The sequence below is a fragment of the Oncorhynchus tshawytscha genome, linkage group LG01 (genome assembly GCF_018296145.1).
Source record: "Oncorhynchus tshawytscha isolate Ot180627B linkage group LG01, Otsh_v2.0, whole genome shotgun sequence".
Classification (NCBI taxonomy): Eukaryota; Metazoa; Chordata; class Actinopteri; order Salmoniformes; family Salmonidae; genus Oncorhynchus; species Oncorhynchus tshawytscha.
In genome coordinates, this window is record NC_056429.1 from 94,442,736 (window position 1) to 94,453,263 (window position 10,528).

Consider the following 10,528-nt stretch of genomic DNA (forward strand, 5'->3'; position numbering starts at 1 on the left):
GTGATATGATCCTTGACTAGTCTCTCAAAGCACTTCATGATGGCGATAGTTGTTTGGCTCAGTTACCTTAGCTTTCTTGGGAACAGGAACAATTGTGGCCCTCTTGAAGCATGTGGGAACAGTGTAACTACACCACAGGAACATGTCATCAATAAGAGTTGCCAAGGCAACTTGCTGCTGCTTGACCATATGTCATATGTCATCTTCCTGCAACCATTGCATACAGAACAGGGTTTTGTGTAGAAAAGATACAGCTTCTGTCAAAGTTTACTTTTTGTAGTAGATTTAGGAGCACGTATGCAGCAGGATAAGATAATGATTGTAGCAGGTTCAGAGATTCGGTTAATGTGAGCTGAAGGGTTTAGGGTTAGCTACTTTTAACGTCAATTTGACTAAACTGTATCCCATCTAGTCTCTCTTCCTCTGGGACACTTCATAGCAACTATATGTAGCATTCATCACTGCCAACTGCCAGCACTCCAGCCTTGATCCCAGCCTAGAAAAACACAGAAGAGGATTTTTGTTTTTCTCTAGTGTGCCCCCCTGTGGTGTGGTGGACTGACAGGAGTAGCTGTGCAGCCCAAACTCTACCCTATTCCATTGGGAATAGGGTACCATTGGGGACACACACTAGCAGACTGCAAGGAGGGCACCACCAACCAGATGGCAGTGTTTACACCATGTGAGAATCCCAAATGGCACCCTATTCCCTACATAGAGCCTTAGTTTTGACCAGAACTCTATGGCAATAGCATGCCATTTGGGACGCGGATCCATGTATCATCTCAGAAGCACCCCTCTAACGAAGACATGCATGCCCCTAATGAGATAGAACCCCCTAACGAGCTCTAGCCCCTAACGAGGAAGGGATGGAACATGGACATGTGGTCTGCACCCTGCTCATTAAGACTCCATTGCATGAGAACTTTTCTGTTAGGTTTCGTGAGGATGACACCCTTGGCTGGGGTGAGGAGAAGAAAATGAGAAATGTAGGACACTACAGGAGGAAGAGAAGGGGAAAAGCTACTGAAAAGAGAGAGAGAGATGATGGTAAAAGTAATAGAGAAAAAAGAGACGAGGAGGGAAGAGAATGGGAGGTGATGTCACTTCTCGAGAGTAGACTGTATTTCTTGGTGGCTGCTGATGTCACGTCTCGAGAGTAGACTGTATTTCATGGTGGCTGCTGATGTCACTTCTCGAGATAAGACTGTATTCCTTGGTGGCTGCTGATGTCACGTCTCGAGAGAAGACTGTATTTCTTGGTGGCTGCTGATGTCACTTCTCGAGATAATACTGTATTCATTGGTGGCTGCTGATGTCACGTCTCGAGAGTAGACTGTATTTCATGGTGGCTGCTGATGTCACTTCTCGAGATAATACTGTATTCATTGGTGGCTGCTGATGTCACGTCTCGAGATAAGACTGTATTCCTTGGTGGCTGCTGATGTCACGTCTCGAGATAAGACTGTATTTCTTGGTGGCTGCTGATGTCACTTCTCGAGAGTAGACTGTATTTCATGGTGGCTGCTGATGTCACTTCTCGAGAAAAGACTGTATTTCATGGTGGCTGCTGATGTCACTTCTCGAGAGTAGACTGTATTTCATGGTGGCTGCTGATGTCACGTCTCGAGAGTAGACTGTATTCCTTGGTGGCTGCTGATGTCACGTCTCGAGATAAGACTGTATTTCATGGTGGCTGCTGATGTCACGTCTCGAGAGTAGACTGTATTCATTGGTGGCTGCTGATGTCACGTCTCGAGATAAGACTGTATTTCATGGTGGCTGCTGATGTCACTTCTCGAGAGTAGACTGTATTTCATGGTGGCTGCTGATGTCACGTCTCGAGATAAGACTGTATTTCTTGGTGGCTGCTGATGTCACTTCTCGAGAGTAGACTGTATTTCATGGTGGCTGCTGATGTCACTTCTCGAGAGTAGACTGTATTTCATGGTGGCTGCTGATGTCACGTCTCGAGAGTAGACTGTATTCCTTGGTGGCTGCTGATGTCACGTCTTGAGAGTAGACTGTATTCCTTGGTGGCTGCTGATGTCACGTCTCGAGATAAGACTGTATTACATGGTGGCTGCTGATGTCACGTCTCGAGATAATACTGTATTCCTTGGTGGCTGCTGATGTCACGTCTCGAGAGAAGACTGTATTCATTGGTGGCTGCTGATGTGAAAATATTTTTGGGGTCAGCATCCCATTAAGCAGCCAATGTAATATTAAGCAGAAAATAACATAGAAAGGGAAAATTGAAACAACTCCCTTTATCAGCATGGTCCAGATGGATGAATATCTTCAATATGTATAATATTATTGCGAAGCGTCTTTGGAAACTACAGAGAACTGTCAGATCTTGAATTGACAGATCCTGATATTACAGAAACGGCACTGTGTCTATCTTTTGATTGTAACGCATATATATATATATATATATATATATATATAGCATGTGTGTTCACCAAAATATGTTGTAACCGATTTAGAACATTTGCTTTAGGTTCTGAAAACACATTTGTCTTGGCAGGAACACCCCCTCTGAGGTATGACAGGGAGATATATGGATTGTTGGGACAGATTTGGATCCGACTTAAAAGAAGGGACATCATGCACCCCAAAAATCTGGGGGAACAATATATGTGAGGATGACTGGGGGTGGTCCAGGGGGTGTGGTCTGGGCGGGCTTCATCCCCCCGTCCGTAAATTGGAGAATTTACAATTTTTCAAACAACTGAAACAGCTTTTTTCGCTTAACTTTATGTAAAAAAATATGTATATTTATCCACATATCTAAGCATCCCTCTTGAGCATTCTGTATCATTCTGACATTTTTTTTTAAGAAGCGAAAAATGCTTCTCTGCTAAGCTCTGGGTAAAAGATATGAAGGGATGTGAGACTTATTCAGTACATTATTCAGTACATTATTCAGTACGTTATTCAGTACATTATTTCTTGCTTTTTGAACGTCTACCAAACAGGCATGCCAGGTAAGATAGTTAGACAAGTTAGTTACTCTAACTTGATTGCTAGACTGAAATGGCTTCTTGATAGCTAGTTATAAGGTTGGGAGATAGGTTCCCTACCTGGCCTATCTGACACAACTACAAATAGGGCTATCTTCTGTAAACCACCCCTACCTTCTCACAACACAACTGATGGCTCAAACAAAATTAAGAAGAAAGTACATTCCACAAAGTACATTATTGCGCGTTCACAGTGATGTACTGTACACTATACTCCCTGTACCCTGAGAGCACTGTGCAGTGGGTGGTGTGATGCCCACTCCCTGTACCCTGAGAGCACTGTGCAGTGTGTGGTGTGATGCCCACTACCTGTACCCTGAGAGCACTGTGCAGTGGGTGGTGTGATGCCCACTCCCTGTACCCTGAGAGCACTGTGCAGTGTGTGGTGTGATGCCCACTCCCTGTACCCTGAGAGCACTGTGCAGTGTGTGGTGTGATGCCCACTACCTGTACCCTGAGAGCACTGTGCAGTGTGTGGTGTGATGCCCACTCCCTGTACCCTGAGAGCACTGTGCAGTGTGTGGTGTGATGCCCACTACCTGTACCCTGAGAGCACTGTGCAGTGGGTGGTGTGATGCCCACTACCTGTACCCTGAGAGCACTGTGCAGTGTGTGGTGTGATGCCCACTACCTGTACCCTGAGAGCACTGTGCAGTGGGTGGTGTGATGCCCACTCCCTGTACCCTGAGAGCACTGTGCAGTGTGTGGTGTGATGCCCACTACCCTCTACCCTGAGAGCACTGTGCAGTATGTGGTGTGATGCCCACTCCCTCTACCCTGAGAGCACTGTGCAGTGTGTGGTGTGGTGTGATGCCCACTACCTGTACCCTGAGAGCACTGTGCAGTATGTGGTGTGATGCCCACTACCTGTACCCTGAGAGCACTGTGCAGTATGTGGTGTGATGCCCACTCCCTCTACCCTGAGAGCACTGTGCAGTGTGTGGTGTGATGCCCACTCCCTCTACCCTGAGAGCACTGTGCAGTGTGTGGGTGTTTACCTCTTTCAGACAACCCATAAAGTTGTTGCTAACAGGTGATCCAGGCAGGTCAGCCGTGCTAGGACTCCCGCCAACATAGAAAAAGTCATCGGAGCCTAGCATGGTGTAGTCTTCTTGAGTATACCCTGTGGTGGTCAGTATCCCATCCACGGATATAGTTACCTAGACAACAAAGCACAGGGAAAGGACACGCTATACTCTGATAGCCTATCAGAGCTCTCAGTCCAGTGGCTTTTTGCCACATAATAGTTTTTTTGCCACATAATTGTTCTTCTATAGATGTTTGGTAAAGATTGTAGAAACCCATTTTCATGTCTGTTTTTTTATTTTCTTGTTTTTGCTTTATTCTGTCCAGTTTAGGATTAGTAGTTTGAGAAGTATATGGCTAGCCCTCCAAGGGAATGATAAAGCGAGTTAGCTAGGAAGTTATTTAGTTGCCCAAGACTAAGTATGTTAGTAAGTTAGCCCCTACTGCAACTCAAAGTAATTTCAGCAGACACAAAAATGGTGTTAGTAGAATGTTATCTAGGTTAGTTTTGCTAAGTTTACATATTAGTAAAAGTTCATCAGCAGTTTGTTTTCAGAAAAAAATAACTATAGCATGCAAGTGGGTTACATATAGAAAGTAACAAGCAAGTAGAAGCCACAACCAAATGTTTAGCGTTTGGTTAATGACATACCAAGTAGAAGCCACAACCACATGTTTAGCGTTTGGTTAATGACATACCAAGTAGAAGCCACAACCACATGTTTAGCGTTTGGTTAATGACATACCAAGTAGAAGCCACAACCACATGTTTAGCGTTTGGTTAATGACATACCAGAAATAATTTTTTTCAGAAATACAAAAGTAAGGCGTTTTAGTATTTTCTTTTTGCAAGCAAACACACAAAATAAAAATTTACCAAGATAGTGTTTGCTAATCGATTTAATCTGACACTTTGCGCTCGTGTCGGATGCATGCAGAAGCAGATGATGAAAAATCACCAGCAAGGACCAGAAGAAAAAGCACCAATGAAAACGACAGCTGCCCTGGACGAATAGTGGGTAGTATGAGCATGTGCAGCGTACAGAGCAGCATTCAGACTGCATGCCATGCAGAGTGAATGGGAAAAAGATCACTGGCTGAGCCAATGAGCATCCGGCCAGCCAGGCAGGAGACAGACATTGGTCCTCCTTTGATAACCACTGCTTGATGCAAAAGGCTTGAAACGATGCTCCTAAAAATGTGATTGGACAGGATACAGGAAGTGAAAATAACAGGAAGTGGTGAAATCCAACCAACGGATGAAAATAGTGTCAAAATAAAAAGGAGGTCAAAAGGTAAGCAGAACGAGTACCAACCGCAGTTCCCCTTTTTTTGTTAATGACGTCTACAGTAAGAAAAGATAGAAAAGAAACACACGGCAAACCCAAACTAAGAAACAATTAGAATGATATCTACCGAACAATGGAGTTTGTTTACCATAGCGTGTCCAATGCCTGAGTGCTTTGTGGAGAGGGGGGAGAAAGGAAATGAAAAACTGTCAACAGAATAACGATAGTTACTCAAAAAAGAGATGATGGTTAACTACCAAAAAGTTAGCACATTGTTGTTGTTGTTAATAAACGTTAAAAAAATATATTGGTTAGTAGTATGACACATTCCATGAATGACATGTTAGTTGTTGTTTTTCAAAGCATGTTAGTAACATAGAGTAAAAAAGGGCAAAATAAGTTATTTTTACAAGAAAAAAAAAACAGACTAAGGAAGACTAGTGAATATGCTCCCACAGTGGAAGTGAGCTAGCTCGTATTGGATCGCTCAATGACTCCCTATGGTCTACATGGGACTGTCCATGTAAACTGGACTGCCCTGGGTAGGCAACAACAACCCCACACCCCTCTAACATGGTATAACTGACAGAAAACAAATGGTTAATAAGAGAGAATGCCTAAAGCACATCAGTCGACCCTCTTTAACGAAAGTCCTTCAGATTGTTATTCTTTATCTTTGGATGCTTTGGGTTAATTATATAATCATTTTCATTGGACTATTTTCATGATTTTCAGGTTTTGGACCACGATTCCGACCAATCCCTGTCGGTGGTCAGGATCTCATCTTACAGTGCTGTACCTCCATGTTGGTCTTATTGATGGACTTTAGGATCACTTTACTGTAATGAGACAAAGCAAAGAAGACCCTGACACAAAATGAGAAGGATAATGGAGATTGGATTCACCTGTTGAGCATGCACTTTCATTATGCATTCTCAATGTTTTGACAAAACAATCCAAATTTAACATTACTCAAATTATATATATCATTTTTTAAAACCTCTTTGTCGGTGTGGTGTTTTAAAAGAAACAATCCACTACCAGGTGAGCAGGAACACATCTAGAGAGCTAGTGTGTTGGTAGGATGCTGTGAGCAGGAACACATCTAGAAAGCTGGTGTGTTGGTATGATGATGTGAGCAGGAACACATCTAGAAAGCTGATGTGTTGGTAGGATGCTGTGAGCAGGAACACATCTAGAGAGCTGGTGTGTTGGTAAGATGATGTGAGCAGGAACACATCTAGAAAGCTGGTGTGTTGGTAGGATGCTGTGAGCAGGAACACATCTAGAGAGCTGGTGTGTTGGTAAGATGATGTGAGCAGGAACACATCTAGAGAGCTGGTGTGTTGGTAAGATGATGTGAGCAGGAACACATCTAGAGAGCTGGTGTGTTGGTTGGATGCTGTGAGCAGGAACACATCTAGAGAGCTGGTGTGTTGGTAAGATGATGTGAGCAGGAACACATCTAGAGAGCTGGTGTGTTGGTAAGATGATGTGAGCAGGAACACATCTAGAGAGCTGGTGTGTTGGTTGGATGCTGTGAGCAGGAACACATCTAGAGAGCTGGTGTTGGTAGGATGATGTGAGCAGGAACACATCTAGAAAGCTGGTGTGTTGGTAGGATGATGTGAGCAGGAACACATCTAGAGAGCTGGTGTGTTGGTAAGATGCTGTGAGCAGGAACACATCTAGAGAGCTAGTGTGTTGGTAGGATGCTGTGAGCAGGAACACATCTAGAAAGCTAGTGTGTTGGTAGGATGCTGTGAGCAGGAACACATCTAGAGAGCTGGTGTGTTGGTAGGATGCTGTGAGCAGGAACACATCTAGAGAGCTGGTGTGTTGGTAGGATGCTGTGAGCAGGAACACATCTAGAAAGCTAGTGTGTTGGTAGGATGCTGTGAGCAGGAACACATCTAGAGAGCTGGTGTGTTGGTAAGATGCTGTACAAGTGAAAGGAAAGCCATTATATTCTGTACTTCCACCTATATGGCTTATAGCAAACTGTGTCACTTGTAAACTGTGTTGCTTATATGTTTCTTAATTCAGTGGTTTACTTTTTTTGGGGTGTAACTGTAGCAATCTTTCCAAGCTGTATTCTAACATAAACATTTGTATTTTCAGTACAAATAGCATGTGTTAAGCAGCCAAAGACCCATAGGTCACCAAGGAAAAGGCTGAATCTCTAATAGTCAATAGAGGCTGTTCATTGTGGCCACAACTATAGAGGGAAAATAAATGGATGACTCAGAGATCAGCTTCTCTGAACAAAGTGACATGGTCTTTCCACTATTGATGCCTCTGATATTCCATGGTCTGTCCTCTATCGATGCCTACCATTGGTCTATATGTGTCCCTCCTCAAATGCAGCACCACCTTCCTCATATCTTATTACAGATCAAATCAAATTCAATCAAATGTAGCTCATCTAAACTAGTTTAATACTAAGTCTCCATGGTAGTCCCCCTCTGTACTGTTACCTGACGTAGATTCCTTGTAACTTTGACATCATGCCAATCATTGTCATTGAATTTCCCATTGACCGGTTCCACCAGAGCTTCAAAGGCTCCAGATCCCAAATTAATAACCAGCGATACAGCTCCGTTTTTCAGGGCCAGGTTGACGTAGTCTGCAGACTTCCCCGTGTGAAGCATCAGACCGTTCCTCTGTAACGTCTTGAAGGACAGGGTGATCTCGTCGCTGCTGCTCTGGATCGGGTTCAAGGACAAGTCGTAGCAGAAGAACTCAGATCCCTTGAAGGTCGCCACGTAGTCTTCTTTTCCTGTAAGATGACAAAGAGAGGGATAGAGATAGAGGATTTGAGTTTTACATCAGAAGTGATGGAAGAGGAACAACTCCTACATTTCCTGTAGCTCGGCTGCTTAGCTATCCACCTTAGAGGTTGCTGCCCTATGTACATGGAATCACCGGTCACTTTAATAATGTTTATATACTGTTTTACTCATGTCATACAGTATATATATATTCATACTCCGGACTCTGACATTGCTCGTCCTAATATTTAGTATATATTTCTTAATTCCATTATTTTGCTTTTCGATTTGTGTGTATTGTTGTGAATTGTTCGATATTACTGCAATGTTGGAGCTAGGAACACAAGCATTTCGCTACACCCGCAATAACATCTGATAAATATGTGTATGTGACCAATAACATTTGATTTGATGTAGCTGTACAGAATATAAAGGAATATTTGAAAAAGGTTAGGCTACATCACTTGGCATTCAGTTTGGACTTGACTTGCGGTGATAAAATGGGATGATATGGCCATCGGCAAAGAAAGACTGTTCTGTTAAGGGCTGGCTCTGTACAGTATTTACCGGTGTACTTATATATTGGTCCTCCAATTTACTGCATTACTGATACTGACTGTAGCCTACCACATAGGGGGTTTGCATAAAAACCTTGTGACCTGCTACTCACGGTGCCCCAGAAAGCAACAGGAAGCCTTGTCTCAAGTTCTCACCTGTCTCTCAGTTAGTGTGGACCAGGTAGCGTGGACCAGGTAGTGTACCAACTTCAAATTCTTACCTGTATTTCAGGTATCGTGGACCAGGTAGTGTACCAGGTAGTGTACCAACTTCAAGTTCTTACCTGTATCTCAGGTAGCGTGGACCAGGTAGTGTACCAGGTAGTGTACCAACTTCAAGTTCTTACCTGTATCTCAGGTAGCGTGGACCAGGTAGTGTACCAGGTAGTGTACCAGGTAGTGTGGACCAGGTTGTGTGGACCAGGTAGTGTACCAGGTAGTGTACCAGGTAGTGTGGACCAGGTAGCGTGGACCAGGTAGTGTGGACCAGGTAGGGTGGACCAGGTAGTGTGGACCAGGTAGTGTACCAGGTAGTGTACCAGGTAGTGTGGACCAGGTAGTGTACCAGGTAGTGTACCAACTTCAAGTTCTTACCTGTATCTCAGGTAGCGTGGACCAGGTAGTGTACCAGGTAGTGTACCAGGTAGTGTGGACCAGGTTGTGTGGACCAGGTAGTGTGGACCAGGTAGTGTACCAACTTCAAATTCTTACCTGTATCTCAGGTAGCGTGGACCAGGTAGTGTACCAGGTAGTGTACCAGGTAGTGTGGACCAGGTAGCGTGGACCAGGTAGTGTGGACCAGGTAGGGTGGACCAGGTAGTGTGGACCAGGTAGTGTACCAGGTAGTGTACCAGGTAGTGTGGACCAGGTAGCGTGGACCAGGTAGTGTACCAACTTCAAGTTCTTACCTGTATCTCAGGTAGCGTGGACCAGGTAGTGTACCAGGTAGTGTGGACCAGGTAGTGTGGACCAGGTAATGTGTACCAGGTAGTGTACCATGTAGGGTGTACCAGTTAGTTTACCAGGTAGTATGTGCCAGGTAGTGTACCAGGTAGTGTGGAACAGGTAGTGTGGACCAGGTACCATGGACCAGGTTGTGTGGACCAGGTAGTGTACCAGGTAGTGTGGACCAGGTAATGTACCAGGTAGTGTGGACCAGGTAGTGTGGACCAGGTACCATGGACCAGGTAATGTACCAGGTAGTGTACCAGGAAGTGTACCAGCTCATGTGGACCAGGTAGTGTACCAGGTAGTGTGGACCAGGTCATGTGTACCAGGTAGTGTGGACCAGGTAGTGTACCAGGTAGTGTGGACCAGGTAGTGTACCAGCTCATGTGGACCAGGTAGTGTACCAGGTAGTGTGGACCAGGTCATGCGTACCAGGTAGTACACCAGGTAGTGTGGACCAGGTCATGTGTACGAGGTAGTGTGTCAGGAAGTGTACCAGCGCATGTGGACCAGGTTGTGTACCAGGTAGTGTGGACCAGGCCATGTGTACCAGGTAGTGTACCAGGTAGTGTGGACCAGGTCATGTGTACCAGGCAGTGTGGACCAGGTAGTTTACCAAGTATTGTGGACCAGGTAGTGTGGACCAGGTAATGTGGACCTGGTGGTGGACCAACTTCAAGTTCACTGTATATTTGCCTTGTTTAGGATTTTGCTGGAAATTCCTCAAAGTCACACATGCCTAAACCAATCAGAAGGTAGCGACTCTGTCACCAGAACTTGCTTCACACTTTGAAGATGGAACCCTTCTACTGTTACATCATAATACAATACAAATATGCACCATTGCTGTTCAAATGAAATCCCCCAAAACCCATCATTCCATTGGCAAAAAAAGCCTGGATTGTTTACAT

General features: G+C 44.5%; 1 protein-coding gene across 1 annotated transcript in view; it reads right to left on the minus strand.

Moving 5' to 3' along the window:
* Nucleotides 1–10,528, minus strand: part of LOC121847439 (neurexin-1-like) — a 103,853-nt gene that overhangs the window by 88,825 nt on the left and 4,500 nt on the right. The window contains exons 2-3 of the mRNA XM_042328470.1: nucleotides 7,819–8,120; nucleotides 4,025–4,186 (exon numbers count right to left, since the gene is read on the minus strand). Coding sequence (XP_042184404.1) covers nucleotides 4,025–4,186; nucleotides 7,819–8,120 — 464 coding nt within the window. The remainder of the gene's footprint in view (nucleotides 1–4,024; nucleotides 4,187–7,818; nucleotides 8,121–10,528) is intronic.